The sequence below is a fragment of the Oncorhynchus tshawytscha genome, linkage group LG13 (genome assembly GCF_018296145.1).
Source record: "Oncorhynchus tshawytscha isolate Ot180627B linkage group LG13, Otsh_v2.0, whole genome shotgun sequence".
Lineage (NCBI taxonomy): Eukaryota > Metazoa > Chordata > Actinopteri > Salmoniformes > Salmonidae > Oncorhynchus > Oncorhynchus tshawytscha.
The window spans coordinates 48,603,953-48,629,116 of record NC_056441.1 but is presented as its reverse complement, the minus strand read 5'-3'; the positions used below and the strand labels follow the sequence as shown (position 1 = coordinate 48,629,116).

General features: G+C 43.3%; 1 protein-coding gene across 3 annotated transcripts in view; it reads left to right on the top strand.

Annotated features, from left to right (window-relative positions):
* Window positions 1-25,164, top strand: part of LOC112265064 (zonadhesin) — a 65,288-nt gene that overhangs the window by 39,472 nt on the left and 652 nt on the right. For 2 of the 3 annotated variants that reach the window (XM_024442083.1, XM_024442081.1), the window contains exons 39-65: window positions 584-720; window positions 943-1,068; window positions 1,358-1,537; window positions 2,213-2,437; window positions 2,655-2,781; window positions 2,916-3,115; window positions 3,611-3,823; window positions 8,669-8,814; window positions 8,985-9,112; window positions 12,926-13,073; window positions 15,502-15,634; window positions 15,737-15,898; window positions 16,183-16,309; window positions 16,770-16,981; window positions 18,339-18,501; window positions 18,979-19,061; window positions 19,698-19,858; window positions 20,177-20,306; window positions 20,617-20,768; window positions 21,989-22,055; window positions 22,444-22,572; window positions 23,723-24,058; window positions 24,203-24,300; window positions 24,396-24,511; window positions 24,590-24,669; window positions 24,821-24,855; window positions 25,003-25,083. In XM_024442083.1, the coding sequence (XP_024297851.1) occupies window positions 584-720; window positions 943-1,068; window positions 1,358-1,537; window positions 2,213-2,437; window positions 2,655-2,781; window positions 2,916-3,115; window positions 3,611-3,823; window positions 8,669-8,814; window positions 8,985-9,112; window positions 12,926-13,073; window positions 15,502-15,634; window positions 15,737-15,898; window positions 16,183-16,309; window positions 16,770-16,981; window positions 18,339-18,501; window positions 18,979-19,061; window positions 19,698-19,858; window positions 20,177-20,306; window positions 20,617-20,768; window positions 21,989-22,055; window positions 22,444-22,572; window positions 23,723-24,058; window positions 24,203-24,300; window positions 24,396-24,511; window positions 24,590-24,669; window positions 24,821-24,855; window positions 25,003-25,083 (3,895 nt within the window). The remainder of the gene's footprint in view (window positions 1-583; window positions 721-942; window positions 1,069-1,357; window positions 1,538-2,212; window positions 2,438-2,654; window positions 2,782-2,915; window positions 3,116-3,610; window positions 3,824-8,668; window positions 8,815-8,984; window positions 9,113-12,925; window positions 13,074-15,501; window positions 15,635-15,736; window positions 15,899-16,182; window positions 16,310-16,769; window positions 16,982-18,338; window positions 18,502-18,978; window positions 19,062-19,697; window positions 19,859-20,176; window positions 20,307-20,616; window positions 20,769-21,988; window positions 22,056-22,443; window positions 22,573-23,722; window positions 24,059-24,202; window positions 24,301-24,395; window positions 24,512-24,589; window positions 24,670-24,820; window positions 24,856-25,002; window positions 25,084-25,164) is intronic. The other variant, XM_024442084.1, reaches the window with a different exon arrangement.

Below are 25,164 nucleotides of genomic sequence, written 5' to 3'. Positions count from 1 at the left end.
ATAATATTTTCACATAGAGCTGAATTTTAAGTTATTTGACTGTGTCTGTGAAAGGGGACCTTCATTTACAAGTAATGAACTGCATGTTTGACGGCAGACGCGAAGCAAATTTTACCCGGGGGGATGCAATTGGGCTCCCGAGTGGCGCAGCGGTCTAAGGCACTGTGTCTCAGTGCTAGAGGCGTCACTACAGACACCCTGGTTCAAATCCAGGCTGTATCACAACCGGCTCTCATTGGGAGTCCCATAGGGCGGCGCACAATTGGCTCAGCGTTGTCCGGGTTTGGCTGGTGTAGACCGTCATTGTAAATAAGAATTGATTCTTCACTGACTGCCTAGTTAAAACTTTTTTTTTTAAATGCACTTCTTTCAAAGTCATAGGTAAGGTTGTGGTAAGATCCTCTGTGCCTGTATCCACAAAGCGTCTCAGAGTAGGAGTGCTGATCTAGGATCAGTTTTGCATTTTAGATCATGAATGAATACGATTATATGGACAGATCCTAGATCAGAATTCCTACTCTGAGATGTTTTGTGGATACGGGCCCTGGTCATTAATAATGTACTGTAACTATTCTAACTGTAGGGCTGGTAAGATCAAGGGCCATTGTGCAGCAGGGTATCTGTGTATGTCTGGCAGCTCTGAGTTCACGCCACAGGGGCCTCACTCCAACTGGAGCCAGTGTGAATGGGGGATGCAGTGTGCCGGCCCCTGTCCAGCAGGTGGGTCACTTATGAGTTGTTCAAAAACAGGACCATATACAATGTTTATTTCAAAGTCCAAGATTACAAGGGGGTCATTTATTGGCCGTCTATTGGATATGAGAGATTTTGGCTTTCGATTTTGGAGTTCATGTGTTTGATGTTTTGTTATTACAGTACTTGGTCATACAGGTCTGAGTATCGATTTTCATGTGTAATGATTGGGAGTCTTTGTTGTCTCAGGATTCTACTGCCCAGAAGGTTCAGAGAAGCCTGAAGTCTGCCCTGATAACACTATCAGAGTTTTACCTGGAGCAGCCAATATCCATGATTGTCTGTCTTGTCCACCACAGCACTGGTGCAAAAAAGGTCATTATAACGCCTAATAATAATGATGCCTTATGATGCTTACTCTTTCTTCCCATTTTAATCAAAACATTGGAGTTCAAAGACATGTTGTACTATGAGACACCAGACCAGATCTATCAACTACTTTTGGGACATTTATATTGGTTCCATTCCAACAGACAGCTCAATCTAGCACAGTTAAATAATTTTAAATGACTTCAAATAGCATTTGAACCCACGTCTGCGAGGCACCCTTAGTGTTTTATCCACGAACCAGACATTTTTAGAATTCCATTGAACTCTTCTACAGGTGACCCTGTCCTGCACCTGTGTCCTGCTGGTCACTACTGTGATGGGGTGGTTGGTAGTGACTACGAGGGAGGGACTGAACCCAGGGAATGTCCGTTATTTACCTACAGATCCACACCCGGGGCAGCCAGCAAGGGGGACTGCCACCCCTGTCCCCCTGGATTCTACTGTAACTCTACAGGTCAGACTGAAACACCTTAGACTGCAAAATCTTACAATACCATTACTGTAGCATTGGGGCGACAGGAAGCCTAGAGGTTAGAAAAGCGGGCTAGCAACCGAGGGTTGCCGGGTGGACAGGGAAACAATGTCTGACAGGGAAAACATTTCTGTCAGGGGAAAAAATGTGCCAGGGAAAATGTCTGACAGGTGATAAAATCTGGTCCTACATGCCATCTCCTACCATTTTGCCCTTGAGCAAGCCACTGAAACCCTAAGCTGCTCAACGGGCTCCATAGCGTGCCTGCCCTGCTCCAACCTCTCCGACTTCTGCATGTGTATGTGTCTTTTGGAGGGGTTGGAGTAAAGCAGAAGGCAAGTTTCTGTTAGACACAATAATACACTCTTTTTTTTCATTGATTCTAAAGTTCCCCCGGGAAAGACAACATTCCTTTAAGTCTTGAAATAGGAGAGCAGTGGTGGGTAATGAGCCATAATAAGGGGAATTTAAAACACATTTTCCTGGGGCGACACAAATGAGTACCCTGTGGATTTACACATAACTAAAGTTAATTTACTTTCCTTGACAAACCGCATACCATTAGAACTACAATTATCTTCCAACCCCATTGATTTACATTTGAATACAGCTGTAGTGTAATCATTAGGCTCAAATCACCAGCAGACTTTTTTTCAGGTTTTACAGATTACTCTGGCTACCCCTGTCCCCCGGGCTACTGGTGCAGTGGCACTGGTCTACCTATACTATGCCCTGCGGGTACCATGAGGCCCCTTCCAGGGGCGGCAGCTGCCAGTCAGTGTGAGCCGTGTGCGGGGGGCACCTACTGCCCAGACCCCATGTCCACAGGGCAGCCCAACATTGCTGGAATCTCCTGTAGAGCCTCGTTCCAGTGTCCCCCTGGTAGGTGATGATTTATGTCTTAGGGCCAGGAGTTTTTTCTGACCATGTGCGACTTGACTTGGGAAAACTCCAGGCCCTAGTTAAGTATTTGTTTTTGCTGACCAAACAACCGTACAAAGGGAAACCCCAGGCCCTAGTAAGTATGAGGGCTCAGAGTTTTTCCTGATCTAGTAGTTGTGTGTGTGCGCGTGTGTGTGCATGCATGTATGTTGGTTAGGTGCGGTCTCAGAGAGGCTGTGCAAGGCTGGCTCTTACTGTGGGCCCCAGACTGCAGAGCCTGAAATCTGTCCTGAAGGCTACCTCTGTCCAGAGGGATCTCACACCTACAACACACCAAACCAAGTGTGAGTAGGCCTAACTCAAAACCTGATGTAATGCTTACTCCAGTTCCTAGGCACATTCATTATGGTCCTTAACATTTATGCCATGATTTACTTTGAAGATAACATTGAACATCTGATCATTGGTCCTTCCACAGTTGCGCGTTTCCCTACTACTGTCCTGCCAACAGCTCTGCCATGCTGTCCTGTGAGGGGGGCTCCGTGCCCCTCAACACCAGTGGCCCCAGAGCCTCCCAGGACAGCAGCTGTGGGCTGTGTGAGGCAGGGACCTACCGACCTCGGCTGTCCCCCCAACCTCAGTGCCTCACCTGCCCACCAGGGTACCACTGCCCTCCAGGTGACCTGTTTGTGCTACTTTTGGTTTGGTGTGATTGCTTCAGCAAGATTTTGCTATCCTTTCCACAATCTATCCGTCTTTCCAACCGTCTTTTATCCATTCGTTCATCCTTCCAGTTTCCACTGATTCACCCATCTTTCAAAGTTGTATCTATCTACCTATACCTTCTAAGCCTCGTACGAACCATCCCCAGCTACCATGTAGGGAAACAGAATGTAAGCTTGCTTGTGAGACGAGGGTGGTTCGTACGAGACTAATACCTTCTTGCCTACTTAAATTAATCCAACGAACCATCCTCCATCCATCATACCGTCGTCTTCCTTCCCATCCACACACCTATCCATTCTTCAAGCCTTCCTTTTTCCAACATTTAGTCATCTATCTATTCTTCTTTCTTCATCCATTTATCCGTCATTCCATCCAACACACTTTTCATCTTTCTTGATTTCAAATGTTTCCTTAACCGTAAAGCTGATTTTATTTTCTGTCCATCAGGGACAGAGCACTACCACAGCAACCCCTGTCCCCTGGGCTATGTGTGTCCGCTGGGCTCATCCAGTCCTGTCCCTTGCCCCCCTGGTTCTTTTGGTAATCTCTCCAACGCTGAACATGTGGAGGACTGCTACCCATGTCCAACTGATACCTTCAACCATCTGGCTGCCCAGAGAGCCTGTTTCCCCTGCGGAAGTTCCTCTACTGCACCCCAAGGTCCGATCAAACAGGTGTACTACACCATAAGGCCCGGGTGTTTTTCCTGATCACATGACCCGACCAGAAACAACTCCTGACCATTTGTGTGTTTGTGTTTGTGTGTACGAGCGCATTTTCAGGTAACATAATGAGGGCCATGTGTTTTGGACTATCGTGTCACATTACCTTGATGTTTTATAATAATATTTTTTTTGTTTAACCTTTATTATTTAACCAGGTAAGCTAGTTGAGAACAGGTTCTCATTATAATTATAATAATAATAATAATGGTACCACTTTATTTTAAGGTATGCATGTGAACCACTAATTTGTAGTTCATAGGTATGTATATAAGTAGCTTATAAGGCCTTATTAGGTCTTATTACCAATATATTATGCCTTGATTAAGTGATTTGTTACTCAAACATTATAAGTCATGTAATACTGGCCAATCCGTAATACCCAAATTTTGAGCTGTAATAAAGGTATATTTATACTTAATAAAGAGCGAGTTAAACAGGAAACTGATTCTTAGTAAGCTGTCTCAATGTGGGACTAATAAGGGCAAAGTACCTCAAAAAGTTTTTCCTATTCTGAAGTGTGAGCATATTTTTAAATACAGAATGATGTAAACAACTAAAGTTCCATATATATATATATATATATATATGTACTTCCATATATATGAATGTGGGCTGTAAAATATTATATTGTGAATTGCAAAGGGACACACCTCCCCATACCCTTGGGCAAAAGCATATAACATTTGCCTGAAACTGAGGATTTGTGTAGTTTGATGACATAATAAATGGTTTCTTACTGTATATACAGTGCCAGTCAAAAGTTTGGACACACCTACTCATTCAAGGTTTTTTAAAAATTTGTACTATTTTCTACAATGTAGAATAATATGAAATAACACATATTGAATCATTTAGTAACCAAAAAAATGTTTTTCAAATTTATATATATATTTAAAAAAAAGAAATTGGAAATATCACATTTACATAAGTATTCAGACCCTTTACTCAGTACTTTGGTGAAGCACCTTTGGCAGCGATTACAGCATTACATCTTCTTGGGTATGACACTACAAGCTTGGCCCACCTGTATTTAGGGACTTTCTCCCATTCTTCTCTGCAGATCCTCTCAAGCTCTGTCAGGTTGGATGGGGAATGTCGCCGCACAGCTATTTTCAGGTTCTCTCCAGAGATGTTTGATTGGGTTCAAGTCCGGGTTCTAGCTGGGCCACTCAAGGACATTCAGAGACTTGTCCCGAAGCCACTCCTGCATTGGCTTGGGCGTTTGTTTAGGGTTGTTGTCCTGTTGGAAGGTGAACCTTCGCCCCAGTCTGAGGTCCTGAGCGCTCCGGAGCAGGTTTTCAACGATGATCTTTGCTCCGTTCACCTTTCCCTTGGTCCTGACTAGTCTCTCAGTCCCTTCCGCTGAAAAAAATCCCCATAACATGATGCTGCCACCACCATACTTCACCATAGGGATGGTGCCAGGTTTCCTCCAGACTTGGCGCTTGGCATTCAGGCCAAAGAGTTCAATCTCAGTATCATCAGATCAGAGAATATTGTTTTTCCTTGTCTGAGAGTCCTTTAGGTGCCTTTTGGCAAACTCCAAGTGGGCTGTCATGTGTCCTTTACTGAGGAGTAGCTTCTGTCTCACCACTCTATCACAAAGGCCTGATTGGTGGAGTGCTGCATAGATGGTTGACCTTTTGGATGGTTCTCTCATCTCCACAGAGGAACTCAGGAGGTCTGTCAGAGTAACCATCGGGTTCTTGGTCACCTCCCCTGACTCAGGCCCTTCTACCCCAATTGCTCAGTTTGACCAGGTAGCCAGCTCTAAGAAGAGTCTTGGTGGTTCCAAACTCCTTCCATTTACACACCAAGACAGTCGTGAAGGGGGCACGACAATGCCTATTCCCCCTCAGGAAACTAAAAAGATTTGGCATGGGTCCTGAGATCCTCAAAAGGTTCTACAGCTGCAACATCGAGAGCATGACTGGTTGCATCGCTGCCTGGTATGGCAATTTCTCAGCATCTGACCGCAAGGCACTACAGAGGGTAGTGCGTACGGCCCAGTACATCACTGGGGCTAAGCTGCCTGCCATCCAGGACCTCTACACCAGGCGGTGTCAGAGGAAGGCCCTAAAAATGGTCAAAGACCCCAGCCACCCCAGTCATAGACTGTTCTCTCTACTGCCGCATGGCAAGTGGTACCGGAGTGCCAAGTCTAGGACAAAAAGGCTTCTCAACAGTTTTTACCCCCAAGCGATAAGACTCCTGAACAGGTAGTCAAATGGCTACCCGTACTATTTGCATTGTGTGCCCCTCCCAACCCTCCTCCCCAACCCCTCTTTTTACGCTGCTGCTGCTCTCTGTTTATCATATATGCATAGTCACTTAACTATACATTCATGTACATACTACCTCAATTGGGCCGACCAACCAGTGCTCCCCCATATTGGCTAACCGGGCTATCTGCATTGTGTCCCGCCACCCACCACCCGCCAACTCCTCTTTTACGCTACTGCTACTCTCTGTTCAGCATATATGCATAGTCACTTTAACAATATCTACATGTACTTACTACCTCAATCAGCCTGAATTACCGGTGTCTGTATGTAGCCTCGCTACTTTTATAGCCTCGCTACTGTATATAGCCTGTCTTTTTGCTGTTGTTTTATTTGTTTACTTACCTATTGTTCACCTAATACCTTTCTTGCACTGTCTCGGAGCTCTACAGACAATTAACCCTCGACCTCATGGCTTGGTCTTTGCTCTGACATGCACTTTCAACTGTGCGTCCTTATATAGACAGGGGCCTTCCTTTCCTTATCATCATCATCGTCCAATCAATTGAATTGACAACAGGTGGACTCCAGTCAAGTTGTAGAAACTTCTGAAGTGGAAAAAGGATGCACCTGAGGTCAATTTTGAGTCTTAAGGCAAAGGGTCTGAATACTTATGTAAATAAGGTATTTTTGTTTTTTTAATTTGAATAAATTAGCAAAAAAAATTAAAATCTGTTTTCATTTTGTTATTATGGGGTATTGTGTGTAGATTGATGTTGGAAAAAAGCTATTTAATCCATTTTAGAATAAGGCTGTAATGTAACAAAATGTGGAAAAAGTCAAGGGGTCTGAATACTTTCCGAATGCACTGTATATGAGGAGTGTGCCCCTCTTCGTCCATTGAGTTCATTGCAGGGACTTGTGCAGCCACAAGCGCATTAGTGAGGTCGGGCACTGATGTTGGGCGATTAGGCCTGGCTCGGAGTTGGTGTTCCAATTCATTCCAAATGTGTTCGATGGAGTTGAGGTCAGGGCTCTGTGCTGGCCAGTCAACTTCTTTCACACCAATCTCGACAAACCATTTCTGTATTGACCTTGCTTTGTTCATAGGGGCATTGTCATGCTGAAACAGGAAAGGGCCTTCCCCAAACTGTTGCCACAAAGTTGGAAGCACAGAATCTTCTAGAATGTCATTGAATGCTGTAGCGTTAAGATTTTCCTTCACTGGAACTAAGGGGCCTAGCCCGAAACACGAAAAACAGCCCCCAGACCATTAATCCTCCTCCACCAAACTTTACAGTTGGCACTATGCATTCGGGCAGGTAGCGTTCTCCAGGCATCCACCAAACCTAGATTTGTCTGTCGGACTGCCAGATGGTGTAGTGTGATTCATCACTCCAGAGAATGCCTTTCCACTGCTCCAGAGTCCAATGGCGGTGAGCTTTACACCACTCTAGCTGACGCTTGGCATTGCGCATGGTGATCTTAGGCTTGTGTGCGGCTGCTCGGCCATAGAAACCCATTTCATTTGGCTCCCGACAAACAGTTCTTGTGCTGACGTTGCTTCCAGAGGCAGTTTGTAACTCTGTAGTGAGTGTTGCAACCGAAGAAAGACGGCTTTTACAGGCTACGCGCTTCAGCACACGGCGTTCCCGTTCTGTGAACTTGTGTGGCCTAAGACTTCGAGGCTGAGCCGTGGTTGCTCCTAGACGTTTCCACTTCACAACAACAGCACTTACAGTTGACCATGGCAGCTGTAGCAGGGCAGAAATTTGATGAACTGACTTGTTGGAAAGGTGGCATCCTATAAGGCCATTCTACTATCAGTGTTTGTCCATGGAGATTGCATGGCTGTGTGTATTTGATTTTATATACCTGTCATCAACTGGTGTGGCTGAAATAGCTGAATCCACTCATTTGAAGGCGTGACCACATACTTTTGTATGTACTGTATAGTGTAATTATGCTTTCATGTCCTCTGTTACTAATTATGAAAGGGAGGACTGGAACACAACTAGACCCAGGCCATCAGTCTCTAAAACAGTTTGCAATGTTGCTGGAATTAATCCTGGAACCCCTGCGTTAAAGGTGAATCCCGTCTCTTTTAAAAAGTTCTGTTTGCTCCCACACCAAATCAACATTTTCACCTAAGGAGATATGTCGTAACCTTTTTTTGAGCCTTTTCCAGGAATACAAAATTACAACAACAAAAAATGTAAGCAATTGTCTGGGGATATTGCTGGACCATCTGACATGAAAAGAAAAGGGGACAGTTTGATGAAGCTTTAAATAAAGAATTATGTAAAGGTCATGTGACATGATTGTCCAAAACACAGGGCCATAAATATAATATATGACTTACATTTGATGTTGCCTCATATCAGTTTGAAAGTGTGCTTCAATAAGGCTGCATTTAACCAGACAGACCAATTTTGATCTTTCTAACCACTAACTGGCCTTTTCACCAAACAATTACCAATAATTGGGCAAAACAACAGACTTTGGGTGCCTGTATAAATGCAGCCTAAGTATCACATCTTGACTTAAATATACCACAGGGGCCTCTTCCTGCACCTGCCTTGGGAAGAACCGTGCTTTCCAGCACTCAGACGGCTCCTGTCTGTGTCGAACCGGCTTTATTTTCTACAACAATCTGGATTTCAAGATCTCCAGCTCTGACAGTGAACTGGACTGCCAGCCTGAGGTCAGATTCAGCAATCAGCGTATTCGGATTTATCTCTGTTTGGCTGCTCGGATACAGATGTAACCACACATGACACTTGTCATGTTTTAAAACGGTTCCTTATGAGTCCATGTTTGTATCCTGCTGTGCTAATGGAGGCAATAAGAGCAGGAACCCTCTCTGTGCTGTAGGTGAACAAGCGCTGCAGTGCAGGACAGGTGCGCCTGGCTGCATCCAGAGAGTGTGTCTCACCCTCTCACCACTCCTGTAACATCACCTGTGGACCTCAGGGAGGGAGTCTGGATGTGGAGATGGGCATGTGAGTACTCTGTCAACACAACAGTCAATGTAATATGTGCTGTTGAGTAGACACTTTTATCCAAAGTAACTTACAGTCATGCATGAATACATGGGTGGTCCAGAAGACCACATGTCCAATTTGTATCATGTCCAATATTTGTATTTTACTGTTTGCTTATTCAAAACTATCTCTGGTCTATTGAATTAACTGTAATATTGTTTAATGTTACAGTTGTCCAGTGTCCTTTTATCAACTGTCCTGTGTGGCTCAGTTTGTACGAGTGTGGCGCTCACAACACAAGGTGGTTGGTTCAGTCCCCGCAAGGATCACAAATACTATGTACACTACTGTTCAGAAGTTTGGGGTCACTTAGAAATGTCCTTGTTTTTGAAAGAAAATCACATTTTTTGTCCATTAAAATAACATTGAATTGATCAGAAATACAGTGTAGACATTGTTAATGTTGTAAAAGACTATTGAAGCTGGAAACGGCTAATTTTTTAATGGAATATCTACAGTCGTGGCCAAAAGTTTTGATAATGACACAAATATGAATTTCCACAAAGTTTGCTGCTTCTGTGTCTTTAGATATTTTTGTTAGATGTTACTGTGGAATAAGGAATACTGAGTATAATTACAAGCATTTCATAAGTGTCAAAAGCTTTTATTGACAATTACATGAAGTTGATGCAAAAAGTCGACCCTTCTTTTTCAAGACCTCTGCAATCCACCCTGGCATGCTGTCAATTAACTTCTGGGCCACATCCTGACTGATGGCAGCCCATTCTTGCAAAATCAATGCTTGGAATTTGTCAGAATTTATGGGGTTTTGTTTGTCCATCCGCCTATTGAGGCTTGACCACAAGTTCTCAATGGGATTAAGGTCTGGGGAGTTTCCTGGCCATAGACCCAAAATATCAAATCAAATCAAATCAAATCAAATGTATTTATATAGCCCTTCGTACATCAGCTGATATCTCAAAGTGCTGTACAGAAACCCAGCCTAAAACCCCAAACAGCAAGCAATGCAGGTGTAGAAGCACGGTGGCTAGGAAAAACTCCCTAGAAAGGCCAAAACCTAGGAAGAAACCTAGAGAGGAACCAGGCTATGTGGGGTGGCCAGTCCTCTTCTGGCTGTGCCAGGTGGAGATTATAACAGAACATGGCCAAGATGTTCAAATGTTCATAAATGACCAGCATGGTCGAATAATAATAAGGCAGAACAGTTGAAACTGGAGCAGCAGCACGGTCAGATGGACTGGGGACAGCAAGGAGTCATCATGTCAGGTAGTCCTGGGGCATGGTCCTAGGGCTCAGGTCCTCCGAGAGAGAGAAAAAAAGAGAGAATTAGAGAGAGCATATGTGGGGTGGCCAGTCCTCTTCTGGCTGTGCCGGGTGGAGATTATAACAGAACAAGGCCAAGATGTTCAAATGTTCATAAATGATCAGCATGTTCGAATAATAAGAAGGCAGAACAGTTGAAACTGGAGCAGCAGCACGGCCAGGTGGACTGGGGACAGCAAGGAGTCATCATGTCAGATAATCCTGGGGCATGGTCCTAGGGCTCAGGTCCTCCGAGAGAGAGAATGAGAGAATTAGAGAACGCACACTTAGATTCACACATATCAATGTTTTGTTCACCAAGCCACTTAGTTATCAGTTTTGCCTTATGGCAAGGTGCTCCATCATGCTGGAAAAGTCATTGTTCGTCACCAAACTGTTCCTGGATGGTTGGGAGAAGTTGCTCTCAGAGGATGTGTTGGTACCATTCTTTATTCATGGCTGTGTTCTTAGGCAAAATTGTGAGAGAGCCCACTCCCTTGACTGAGAAGCTACCCCACACATGAGTGGTCTCAGGATGCTTTACTGTTGGCATGACACAGGACTGATGGTAGCGCCCACCTTGTCTGCTCCGGACAAGCTTTTTTTCGGATGCCCCAATCGATCGGAAAGGGGATTCATCAGAGAAAATGACTTTACCCCAGTCCTCAGCAGTCCAATCCCTTTACCTTTTGCAGAATAACAGTCGGTCTCTGATGTTTTTCCTGGAGAGAAGTGGCTTCTTTGCTGCCTTTCTTGAAACCAGGCCATCCTCCAAAAGTCTTTGCCTCACTGTGTGTGCAGATGCGCTCACACTTGCCTGCTGCCATTCCTAAGCAAGCTCTGTACTGGTGGTGCCCCGATCCCGCAGCTGAATCAACTTTAGGAGACGGTCCTGTCGCTTGCTAGACTTTCTTGGGCGCCCTGAAGCCTTCTTCACAACAATTGAACCGCTCTCCTTGAAGGTCTTGATGATCCGATAAATGGTTGATTTAGGTGCAATCTTACTGGCAGCAATATCCTTGCCTGTGAAGCCCTTTTTGTACGAAGCAATGATGACGGCACGTGTTTCCTTGCAGGTAACCATGGTTGACAGAGGAAGAACAATGATTCCAAGCACCACCCTCCTTTTGAAGCTTCCAGTCTGTTGTTCGAACTCAATCAGCATGACAGAGTGATCTCCAGCCTTGTCCTCGTCAACACTCACACCTGTGTTAACGAGAGAATCACTGACATGATGTCAGCTGGTCTTTTTGTGACAGGGCTGAAATGCAGTGGAAATGTTTTTGGGGGATTCAGTTTATTTGCATGGCAAAGAGGGACTTTGCAATTAATTGAAATTCATCTGATCACTCCTCATAACATTCTGGAGTTTATGCAAATTGCCATCATACAAACTGAGGCACCAGACGTTGTGAAAATTAATCTGTGTCATTCTCAAAACTTTTGGCCACGACTGTACATAGGCGTACAGAGGCAACTGCAAAACACCAGTCTCAACGTCAACGGTGAAGAGGCGACTTCTGGGATGCTGGCCTTCTAGGCAGAGTTGCAAAGAAAAAGCTATATCTCAGACTGGCCAATAAAAATAAAATATTAAGATGGGCAAAAGAACACAGACACTGGACAGAGGAACTCTGCCTAAAACGCCAGCATCCTGGAGTCGCCTCTTCACTGTTGACGTTGAGACGGGTGTTTTGAAGGTACTATTTAATGAAGCTGCCAGTTGAGGACTTGTGAGGCATCTGTTTCTCAAACTAGACACTCTAATGTACTTGTCCTCTTGCTCAGTTGTGCACCGGGGCTTCCTTCTCCCCTTTCTAGTCTGGTTAGAGCCAGTTTGCGCTGTTCTGTGAAGATCTTCCGTTTCTTGGCAATTTTTCGCATGGAGAAACCTTCATTTCTCAGAACAAGAATAGACTGATGAGTTTCAGAAGAAAGTTCTTTGTTTCTGGCCATTTTGAGCCTGTAATCAAACCCACAAATGCTGATGCTCCAAATACTCAACTAGTCTGAAGACGGACAGTTTTATTGCTTCTTTAATCAGGACAACAGTTTTCAGCTATGCTAACATAATTGCAAAAGGGTTTTCTAATGACTAATTAGCCTTTTAAAATGATTAACTTGGTTTAGCTAACACAACGTGCCATTGGAACACAGGAGTGATGGTTGCTGGTAATGGGCCTATGTACATATTCCATTAAAAATCAGCCGTTGCCAGCTACAATAGTCATTTACATCCTTAACAATGTCTACACTTTCTGATCAATTTGAAGTTATTTTAATGGACCAAAAATGTGCTTTTCTTTCAAAAACAAGGACATTACCTAAGTGACCCCAAACTTTAGAACGGTACTGTAAGTCGCTTTAGATAAAAGTGTCTGTTCAGTCGTATTTGTTTATAAGCAGATCTATTTTATATTAATATATTCCATGATGTATGGTAGCCCATATACTGTAAATCCCTCCTACTTCCAACTCAGTAGCTTAAAGTCTCTCTCTCCTCATCAGCTGCCACTGTGAGCGCTACGTATCAGCAGAGGAGCTGTGCAACACATCGTGTCTGTCCAGACTGCCCCACGTCTCTGCCAGGCTCTCCCCAGATGGACAGCTGCTGCTGGGGATCAAAGAGCCAGATGAAAGCCGAGTGTGGAGCAGAGTGAGCACCACCACCAGCCACCACCATGCTTACTGTCCAGCCTTATGGCCCTATCCATTTGGAACTTTCTGAGAGGTCACACACTCTCGGGACCTGACCTCCATCACATGACTGTGCCCAAGATTACTTCAGTAGCCTCAAAACCATGCTGTATGTGCTATAGCCAACTCTGGTGTCGTTGTGATGGCATGACATGTATGACACATGGTAATGTTTGAAAACTAGAGTTAGCTTCAGCACATACAGTATGGACACAGAGATAGCTGCAGTGTGATCAGGGTTGGGGAGTAACGGATTACATGTAATCTGTTACATGTAAGGGATGACAAAAAAACGGTAACTGTAATCCTTTACATCAACAAACATATTGGAATCAGATTACAGATACTTTAGAAAAACGACATGATTACTTTGAGGATTACTTTTGACACTTCTCTGTTTTCTCAATGACATTCAAATCAGCACTGAAAAAAGGCGCGAGTTTAAGTTTGTCAGAGACCACAATGATGACACACCAAATGTGCTTGATGGATCACAGGAAAGGAGCAGGAATAGGCTTTTGTAGGCTACAGTCCAAGCTATGTCTTCCAATGGTGCGACTGCTGTCGGCATCCAAAGATTATCCAACTTGAATAAACGCTTGGTGGTAAGGATGACAGCAGTGGTGTAGTCTACGGCGATACGGAAATCACTTACTATTGATATCTACATAGCGCATTGATGTGAATCACACTGCTGCTCTCTCATTTATCTGTTTGTTCCTTACGGACTGTGGTTGTTGTGGACGGCTGTTCACATATCCAAATGTGTATTTGAACCCAATATTGGTTGAGTTCAAGAAGTTTAAGCTGCCTATCAATCGTTGTTTTTGAAACCAATCGACAGCCACTGAAAAATGGGCTCTCACAACAGCTGTGTAGTGTGGATCCCGGCCTATGGAATAAAAGTGGGGCTTTAATTGCTCAATCTAATTCATGCCAATAAAAATAAAAATCCATAGGCCTAATGGATACATGCTCAAACTCACACGCTTTAGACTTAAAGGGGCAAGCTGTAGTTGCTACATCCATTGTTGGACTGAATTATATATATATATACACACACACGTGTGTGTATATATATATATATTTTTTACCTTTATTTAACTAGGCAAGTCAGTTAAGAACAAATTCTTATTTTCAACGACTGCCTAGGAACAGTGGGTTAACTGCCTGTTCAGGGGCAGAACGACAGATCTGTACCTTGTCAGCTTGGGGATTTGAACTTGCAACCTTCTGGTTACTAGAACCAACAATCTCAAATTTGGACTCATCAGACCAAAGGACAGATTCCACCGGTCTGATGTCCATTGCTCGTGTTTCTTGGCCCAAGGAAGTCTCTTCTTCTTATTGCTGTCCTTTAGTAGTGGTTTCTTTACAGCAATTCAACCATGAAGACCTGATTCACACAGTGTCTTCTGAACAGTTAATGTTGAGATGTGTCTGTTACTTTAACTTTGAAGCATTTATTTGGGCTGCAATTTCTGAGGCTGGTAACTCTAATAAACGTATCCTCTGCAGCAGAGGTAACTCTGGGTCTTCCTTTCCTGTGGCGGTCCTCATGAGAGTTAGTTTCATCATAGCGCTTGGTGGTTTTTGCGACTGCACTTCAAAGTTTTTTACATTTTTCAGATTGACTGTTTGGTATAACATTTATTGGAATGACTGGAATTCTGATAGAATACATTTTTTTTAATGTAAAGATGTAATTTAATCGTATTATTATATGTAGTAGAAAACAATGGGTTAGAAGAAGCCTACATAACCAACCCATAAAGTAAAATGTAACATCCATATATGGCCAGCAATGCAAACTTTAACATTGATTTATCCTGCAATAGGTATTGTTCAATTGGTAACATACATTTTTGTAATCTTATAATGCCTCTTAAGGGGTAAATCATCTTAAAGTAACTGAATGTAATCAGATTACGTTACTGAGTTTGGGTAATCCCAAAAAGTTACATTACTGATTACAATTTTGGTCAGGTAACTAGTAACGGATTACATTTAGAAAGTAACCTACCCAACCCTGTGTTTGACGACTTGACTCTTAAAGCTGTTGTATCCATGGGATAGCCTTGTGGTGAAGAAACATAGTATGGATCAGAGTTGGGGTCAATTCCTTTTCAATTCAGTCACTTCAGGAAGTAGACTGAAATTCCAATTCCTAATGTTTCCTCATAGGAGAGCATTTGGGAAAAATTGGAATGGGAAATTGAATTTTCAGTTCTAGTACTACATTGACATGGAATTGACCACAATGCTGGTATGGATTTATATGTATTATTTACACGGTAATATAGCAGACAAATACAATCATTTATTATTATCCATTTATTCCAATTATCATTAGATCCTTAATGACATGTATCCTTTCTTTCCTGTAGAAAATGATGGATGTTTTGGGACCAGACGTCCATGTGAAGAACATTGGAAACATCCACTTTGTTCAATTTGATTCTGAAGGTGTATTTGGTTGGATTCTGATGGACCGAAATGTTATTGAAATGACCCTGACAGGTAATTGGGTTTGGTTGAATGACGTCAGTTTCTGTTATATGTATCTAAGCCATTTCTTAAAGGAAAGCTGTATATTTTCAATAGTTCATTATTTGCCTGCAGCAGAGCCAATCGAATTTATTGACATGCGATCAAGGAAGAGGAGGGATCTAGAATCCAAGGCAGAACTTCTACACTCCTATGTCCTCCCTCGTATCCCCAACCCCATAGCATGCCTCTCCTCCAATGACATGCTCATCTTCCAGCTCACCATCAACTACAATGGTATGTCATTCTTTCAACCTGTATTTCAAACATTCCCTTGGGCTCTAACTTAAAGGGGTAGTTCACTTGTTTGAAGTTCTTGCTTATTTCTTTAGTAGTCTAATCTGTTTTTGAGTTTGTTTGCTGGGTGTTTAGCGAAGTCCTGGCTAGCATTTTTGTAGCATGTAAGAATGCTAGTGGATACGGATTGTATCATCTTGAGGTAAACTTCATAAAATTAACTATCCCTTTAACTATTCTGTTTTGCGACATTCCTATTTTATTACAATTCATTTTCAAATCAGACCGTCACATCAGCCACTTCCCAGTGTATCAGAAAGACCATCTCTTCAATAGCAACCCTAGCTGGGACTTTGGGGCCTTCCGGCGGCTAGAGCGACTCATGAAGCAGACTCAGTTCAACTCTACCAGGTATGAAGGTACCTTATGGCCTTCAGTCTTCAGTTAGGTCATATTAGATTCACATTAGCAATGTAAAGCATTTGTTCTCTGATTGTGGCTGTACCCGAAATGGCACCCTATTCCCTATATAGCCCAAAGTAGTGCACTGTATAGGGAATACATAGGGAATCAGATTTTCTTAATGACTCTTATTTTACCATATGTATGCCCACATGTTCTCTGAGACAGGTAGTGCACTATATACAAAAGTAGTGCACTATATACAATCTTAGAAAAAAAAGTGCTATCTAGAACCTTGAAATGTTCTTCGGCTGTCCTCATAGGAGAGCCATTGGAAGAACCCATTTTGGTTCCAGGTAGAACAATTTTGGGTTCAATGTAGAACCCTTTCCACAGAGGGTTCTACCTGGAACCAAAATGGGTTCTTCAATGGCGTGCTTTTCAGATTTGTCTCCTCTTTTCCCATTAGATTTGCACACGTGTTCTCGGAGACGGGGAAGTATGTGTTCCTGGACAACGCCATTCCAGAGTGGAGTCTAGTGGTGGTGGTCAGTGAGAGAGGGACAGAGTGTGACCCCACTGCAGCTGTTTTCCAGCCCATGACCCCCGCCCAACTGGTCAAGCACGGGGTCATCAAACAACACCGGCTCAACCTGCTGCCTGACTGGGGCGCCATCGTAGGTGAGGTACACTCTGTGTGCATTTCAAATGGCACTCTATTCCCTATTTATGGTGCATTTCCTCCATGTTAAACATCTTCTCACAAAGCAACTGTTTTGATTATTCAGAGGTTGTAGACACGTCTCTTTTCAAGTCCCAATAGTCACCCTACTTGATAAAAAACACAATTCTCAAAATATCACTAGTGCTTAAAACCCAAAAGGCTGGAGTGACATCTATGGAAAAACACCATTAGTGCACTGCTTTTGACCAGGGCCCACAGGGCTCTGGTCAAAAGTAGTGCGCTCAATAGGGTATAGGGTGCCATTTGGGATTCAGCCACTGACCGTTCACATCTGAAGTGATATGTAATCAATAGCAACACATAAAGAGAGAAGAGAAATCAAGGCACAGCCCCATAGTAGAGAATCATAGACTGATTCCTTGGTGGGAATCGATTTTTAACGTGCATTATCACCCTCCTGTTTTTCTTTGAATTGATTGGTTAACAATTTATTTTCCCCACTGTGTTTAAATTCTGTGTTCCGCTTCTCCATGCCATTGATAACCAGTTCATACGCAGTTTGTCATGCAGCAAGAGAGAGCTAGTGTAGGTACTGCTGAGCAGAAAAAAAGAGAGGGAGTACAGGCTGCTTTGATTCTGTGGAAAAATACCAACGGTATCAAAAAGATGGTCAATGGTTGAAAGGGTCTGAATAAACTTAAAGAACAAGTTAATTGGAGCCTTGTCTCTTCAAACCAGTAAACCTGAACGACAGTAACAAAAAAAGTACTATAGAGCAGGGTTTCCCAAACTCGGTCCCGGGGGCCCCTCTTGGGTGCACGTTTTGGTTTTTGCCCCCCAGAACTACACAGCTGATTCAAATAACCAACTCATCAGCAATCGTTAATTATCTGAATCAGCTGTGTATGTGTAGTGGTGGGTCACAAAACAAAACGTGCACCCATGAGGGGGGGACCGAGTTTGGGAAACACTGCTATAGAGCACAACTGGTTACCATTCTCTGTCATATGGCATGACACACTTTACACTACACATTGTAGCCATGTGTATGTCAGTTCCTCCACAGGAAAATACAGTTAATTGAATTGAATATGAATTTAGGGTCTTTTTACCTCAAACATGCACAAGAAAGAGAATTCCGTTGCCGACCATCTCAGATTGTTCCAATTTGGGTGCAATCAAGTAGCTTAATTTCTGAGATCAAATTATATTTCAACAAAAAAAGTGTTGCAGGAATGTTTATATTGTCTTTTTTTTTAAACTACAGAAACCTTTAGAACAACCTGATATAGTGGGTGTCATGGCTTGCTGAATTGACGTGGAATGAATGACTCATGAATCTCCTCACTGTAGGTGTCCTGAGTCTCCTGCTTGTGCTGATCCTGGTGCTCACCACCACAGCTCTGGTTCTGAAGTCCAGTCGGGCCAAGCTGGTGTGCCAGGGCAAACTGAGGCCTAAGTGGCGGAGCCTGGGAGAGCCCATCCCCCCAGTGGAATACGTCTACAGTGGAGAAAGGTCAGCCAGACGCAACCAAACGATCAATACTGGTTTATTCTATTAGCTTTTATTAGCTTGGCTAATAGCGTTCAGGGAGTGGGCCAGCCATTTATCTGATATCTGATCTTACCACAGTTATGATTGAGAGTTGGTAGATAGCAGGGAATGGCTCTACTAACAGCTCTCTGGTCAGAATTCAATCATGGCAGATAATAGGTTCTCTGAATTATATTTTCAGAGGTGTATTTGATTTGCACTGCAGCATGCCCCTTACAAATCAGCAGTCCTGTGGCATGACCCATTCAATTCTGATGGTGAGCATGGCTGAGAAGTCTTTAGGTGCGTCATGCAACAGGACTGTTGTTTTTACAAATCAGGTCAACTCCATCCATCCGACCGGGGACACCTTGCTGTGCAAGTGAAACTCTGCTCTGAAAACCTCCTTCCGAAAAAACAACTATAATGATTGACTTCTCTCTTTTGTTTGTGTCTCAGCCTGAATGGCCAGGGGGTGCTGGGCTGCAGGGGAGTCGGAGAGGGGGCTGAAGCTGAGGAGCCTGCAGTCTGCCGTGGAGGAGGTGACTAACTCAGATTACTCACTGCATTAATGATGATAGGTTCATAGTCATGATGGGTTAATGCCCATCTGCGCCGCAATTTCAAAACCACCCATGGTACATATACGGTCACGTACAAGGTTATTTACCCCCACTAGATGAATAGTTGAAGTTTTTGATTGTACTCATAGTCACTGAAATACCATTGGGTAAAGGGGTGGGAGAGAACCTAGTGGTTAGAGCATTGGGTTGCTGGATCAAATCCCTGAGCTGACAAGGTAGAAATCTGTCGTTCTGCCCCTGAGCAAGGCAATTAACCCGCTGTTCCCCGGGTGCCAAAGGCGTGGATGTCGATTAAGGCAGCCCCCCCGCACCTCTCTGATTCAGAGGTGTTGGGTTAAATGCAGAAAGACACTTTTGAGTTGTACGACTGACTAGGTATCCCCCTTTTCTGAATGGTTTCAGGAGTATTTTGCTCTGCCATTTCCATTTTGGATCGATTACCCATTTTATACCCAAAATCCAACTCAAGGAGGACAACAGTGCTAAACCACGATAATGTACTAGTGAGGCTATTTCCCTCTAGATCAATGAAATGTTCAGTAGTCTCGCGTTGGAATTTCAAGTTATTATTATTCTCCACAAATGCTACCCAAGGATACATGACTGGGAAGTTTGATCTGGAGCAATTCAACGTGAAAACTCTCTACGACAAGCTGGAGGATCAGAACCTGCATTTGGCGTCCCAGCTGGCCAGGCACCGCAAGGACACCCAGGAGTTCTACCGGAATATCTGTCAACAAACAGATACCCTGAGGGTAGGAAAAATATGGCACAATAGGACAGGGGAACGTAGCAGACCTGCGTTCAACCACTATTTGAAATCTTTCAAATACTCTAGCCTGCCTGAAGGGCCAGGTTGGGCAAGGTTAGCACTTTTGGGACTTCTCTATTGGGTCCATTGCAACAGCCATGGTCAATTAAACACAGATGAAGTGTTTGAAATCATTTCAAGTAGTATTTCAACCCAGGTCTAGAAATAGTCCCCCGAGAATCTGTGAAGTGACGGAACATAAACATACATTAGACCTATCGGTCCTTTGAACGGCTTGACTAGTGGTTTTATGTTGTACTAGGATGTTCTGGAGAACATGGAACCCAAAAAGTTGAGTCTGTTGAAAGAGCTATTGGAACGCGATGCCTTGCAGAATGAATCATACACCAACACGGATGCAGACGGGGATGGACATATCCAATCAGCAAAAGGTAAGGCTTAATGGTGTCAATCAGTGGCCAATAACACATTTATTAATTGCTCTACTGTAAAATCATCTGCCTACAGAGATAACGTCTCAGAGATAATGTAACGTATTGCTTTGCTATACTATGACCAGCATTTGATCCAACACAGATTTGAGATCAGCTCACAGCGATAGGCCTTTAAAGGCAAATTTCCCTTGACGTTTGCAGAAATCACTTTCTACTGTAAACTTTGTGGATGTCGGCTCAAGGCAACTGCAGTGCACAGGTCTTTTTTCTGCCTTTATCTGAATCCCAACCTTTGACCTGTCATCAGATCCGTCAGTGGTGCTGATGGGAGCTGTGGTCAGAGCTTTGGAGGCAGTCCTGTACAGACTTAGTGGAGAGAGCTGGCAGCAGCATGACATGACCGCAGCACACTGCCACACAGACAGCAGGGAGTGTGAACTGCACACAGGCTACATACAGGTAAATGGCTATCACATCCAAAGGTTATATATATATATATATATATATATATATATATATATATATATATATATATATATATATATACACACACACACTCGGTCGCCAGTTTATTAGGTACACCACCCAGTTCATGTGGCCATGGCTTCCTATATAAAGTAGGTAGGCAGGCATTCAGACATTCAGTTACTGTTCGATTGAACATTAGAATGGTCAAAACGAGTGACCTAAGCAACTTTGAGTGTGGTATGATCGTCGGTGCCAGGTGCGCCGGTCCCAGTATCTCAGAAACGGCCGGCCTCCTGGGTTTTTCACCCATGAGTGTCTAGGGTTTACAGAGAATGGTGCGACAAACAAAAAACATTCAGTCAGCGTCAGTCCTGTGGGCTAAAACAGTTTGTTGATGAGAGGTCGAATGAGAATGGCAGGAATCGTGCAAGCTAACAGGCGGGAAACAAACAGGCAAATAACGGTACAACAGTGGTGTGAAGAACGGCATCTCGGAACGCATAACTCGTGGGTCCTTGTCACGGATGGGTTATTGCAGCAGAAGACCACACCGGGTTCCACTCCTATCAGCTAAAAACAAGAAGAAGCGTCTCCAGTGGGCACACGATCACCAACACTGGACAATTGAGGAGTGGAAAAACATTGCATCATGCTGACGGCGGAGTCAGGATTTGGCGTAAGTAGCATGAGTCCATGGCCCCATCCTGCCTGGTGTCAACGGCGGTGGTGTAATGTTGTGGGGAATGTTTTCCTGGCACACGTAAGGTCCCTTGACACCAGTTGAGCAATGTTTACATGCCCAAAGAATTCAGGGTGTTATGGAGGCAAAAGGGGTCCGACCCAGTACTAATTGGGGGTACCTAATAAACTGGCCACTGAGTGTAGCTTCTAAGGCTTAGTATCAGACAAGCACCCCATTGTAATGTAATAATGATAAATGCCATTTAGCAGACACTTTTATCCAAAGCGTGGATGTGTTTTTAGCGTATGGGGGGTTCAGGGAATCAACCCACGTATCCTGTCAACGCAGGCGCCATGCTTTACCAACTGAGCTACAAAGGACCACCACCATTCACCAGCATACCTGTATTTACATCCAAAGGTTGTCTTTGACAATCTAAAGGAATATGGGATATGGATATTGTGAATACTAGACCTAGATTATTTCTAACTCTTCGACTAATAACTCATCATATTATTTTGGTTTTTAGTTTTCCTCAGCCAACATGACCAAACCTGCATCAGGCCATGAGACAGGACCACCACCTCATGATCTAGGTAGGATATAGACACGGTTCAAATCGTTCCCCTCATGTACACCTGTCGTCTTATTCACCAGCTGTGAGTATATTTCCACACAACTTCTTACATGAATGATTAGAAGAGCCAGGCATATTGCGAGAATAAGTTACCTCAGTCCACTGTAAATTCAGTAGATAGTGTTAAGTTATGAAGTGAGGAGACACGGGCACCGTAGTCGGGTCACATCTAGGAACAGTGGTTTTGTTTATTCAACCTGAATGACTTTAATGCTTTTCAACACAGTATTTTTTTAAACTCGGTCAACTTGCAGTGATGAAGTGGGACGTGCGACTACTCCCACACATACAGGACTTTTCAGTGTTGTGTATTAACTTCCAACTTATCTTCTGCTCTTCTGTACTAGTACACCTACAGAGCACAGCCCCCTGTCTGAGTGAGCAGGACCTGTCCAAACTAGTGGCCATGACCCCTCTGTCCAGGACCCTGCAGGAGATACAGGAGTCCCTCCAGAACCTATCTGGTGTAGACAGAGGTTAGGAACAGCTTGAACCTCTCTAATGCTCCATGTTTCTCTTCTCCCGAGAGAAGAGATAATCCTCTGTAACTGTTGATTGAAATGTTGGAGATAACAACTGGGACTCGAGACGGATTAGAGTCCAAGGCAAAATTGACTAGAGTGCCCATCATGGGCTATGGTCAATTGTAGTGTAGATCAATAAATGCCGCATGTTGCTTTTATTCACAGTATACAGTACAAGTCAAAGGTTTGGACACACCTACTCATTCAAGAGTTTTTCTTATTTTTTTTCTATTTTCTATATTGTAGAATATCAGTGAAAACATCAAAACAATGAAGTAACACGTATGGAATCATGTAGTAACCAAAAAAGTGTTAAACAAATCAAGATTCTTCATAGTAGCCACCTTTTGCCTTGATGCCAGCTTTGCACACTCTCTCAACCAGCTTCATGAGGTAGTCACCTGGAATGCATTTCAATTAACAGGTATGCTTTGTTAAAAGTTAATTTGTGAATGTCTTTGGTCCAATCAGTTGTGTTGTGACAAGGTAGGGTTGGTATACAGAACATAGCCTTATTTGGTAAAAGACCAAGACCATATTATGGCATGAACAGCTCAAATAAGCAAAGAGAAACGACAGTCCATCACTTTAAGACATGAAGGTCAGTCAATCTGGAAAACTTAAAGAACTTTGAAAGTTTCTTCAAGTGCAGTTGCAAAAGCCATCAAGCGCTATGATGAAACTGACTCTCATGAGGTCCGCCACAGGAAAGGAAGACCCAGAGTTACCTCTGCTGCAGGATAAGGATAAGTTCATTAGAGTTACCAGCCTCGGAAATTGCAGCCCAAATAAATGCTTCACAGAGTACAAGTAACAGACACATCTCAACATGAACTGTTCAGAGGAGACTGTGTGAATCAGGCTTTAATCGTTGAATTGCTGCAAAGAAGCCACTACTAAAGGACAACAATAATAAGAAGAGACTTGCTTGGGCCAAAAAACACGAGCAATTGATATTAGAGAGGTGGAAATCTATCCTTTGGTCTGATGAGTCAAAATTGTCAAAATTGTGATTTATGGTTTCAACCACAATGCAAACTGGTACTGTATATCTGCTTAGCTGACTAGTGCAGTACACTAATGATGTCCTCTGACGTTACAGTTTGTATTCCAGCCAGGACTGACAAAACCACAGAGGACCCAACAGTGCACCTGATTCCCGTTGCCCTGGACAACCTCTCCCCACAGCACTTTGCCATCTTCCTGTTCGGCTGTCATGTTGTGAAACTGCTTTGCAACACTCAAATCTTCCCCCCTGTCATGCTGCTTCTGTCCAAAACGGTTCCTGTCTCAGCTTACGAGGGCCTGGTGTCACACTGCAGTGGGGACTTTTATTTTGACACAACCAACCAGATTCTGTATCTCTGTGAGGCAAAGCTTGAGAGTGTGGGACAGTTTATTGCCACTCTCCTACAGTCTATGGCCTATATTGCTTCAGGTAAATAGATAATAATGTTGTGAAGTATGGTCACATTTTAAGCGGTATGAATTTTTTATGTTACTTCGGATTTTTGTTGTACTATTTTGTTGTTGATGTTCTCCCACAGTAGGTTTATCATGTCCGATCAATGCCCTGTATTAGGTTCCAAGCCTGAAAGCTTCATGCAAGTCCTCCATCATGCCATCTCTGCTTTGAGCCTTCAGTTGTTCAACGCCTCTTTCAGATATGATGCAAACAAGGTAAGAGGCCTTGAAGTTTCTGGAACCCATTGATTCACAGGTAAATATACTGCACTGTTGAGTGCAGCAAGCAGACTTGTGCCTTACTTTTACAGGCAAAGAGGGACACCTCACTGACCTCAGACCAGTCTCCTGGGAAGTTAGTAGAGGACTTTCTCAATGTCCGTGTCCCCACTGATAGCCAGTTCACAGAGCACCTCTTGTCAGACAGGTTTGTGTTGCACTTTTGACAATGACTTTCATAAAAACATTTACAAAATGTTTCAAATCCTTTACCATTTTATTTTAGACTCCAACGATATAAGTATTTCAATGTGGAGCAAATCATGCGGGATCTTAAACAGTTTCCAGCAGAGGACACTGAAAAGGGTAACCTGTTTTGATAATATTAGGTCTATATCATATGCATGTACTGTGAAAACAGTAAGAATGTGTTGTTCTGTATTGAACTGTATTGAAATATGTATTACAAAAATATATTTAGGTACGTATTGTATATTGTCCTCAATCTATTTTTCAGGACCTTCACAACAGTGTTTAAGAACACCCGTCCAAGTAAGTTTTGCTGACAGTTCCACCATCTTTTCCTGCAGTGAATTTCCACATTGAGCCATTGTACTGTACATATTACTTAACTTACTTCACAATCCCCTCAGGAGGATTATTGAGTTGATGGTTGTTTGACCCTTCTCTCTGTTGAAGGCTCACTGTTTGGAGAAGGAGATGGACCATCTGAATGAGGTTTTCCTGCAGCTCAGCGTTCAACTCCAGAAGAGAACCCAGGTGAAGACGTGGCTGAAGCAGAGACAGCAGAGCTTTGACCAAACCTTCAAATGTTTCTGGTTTGCATCATAGGCCTTTATT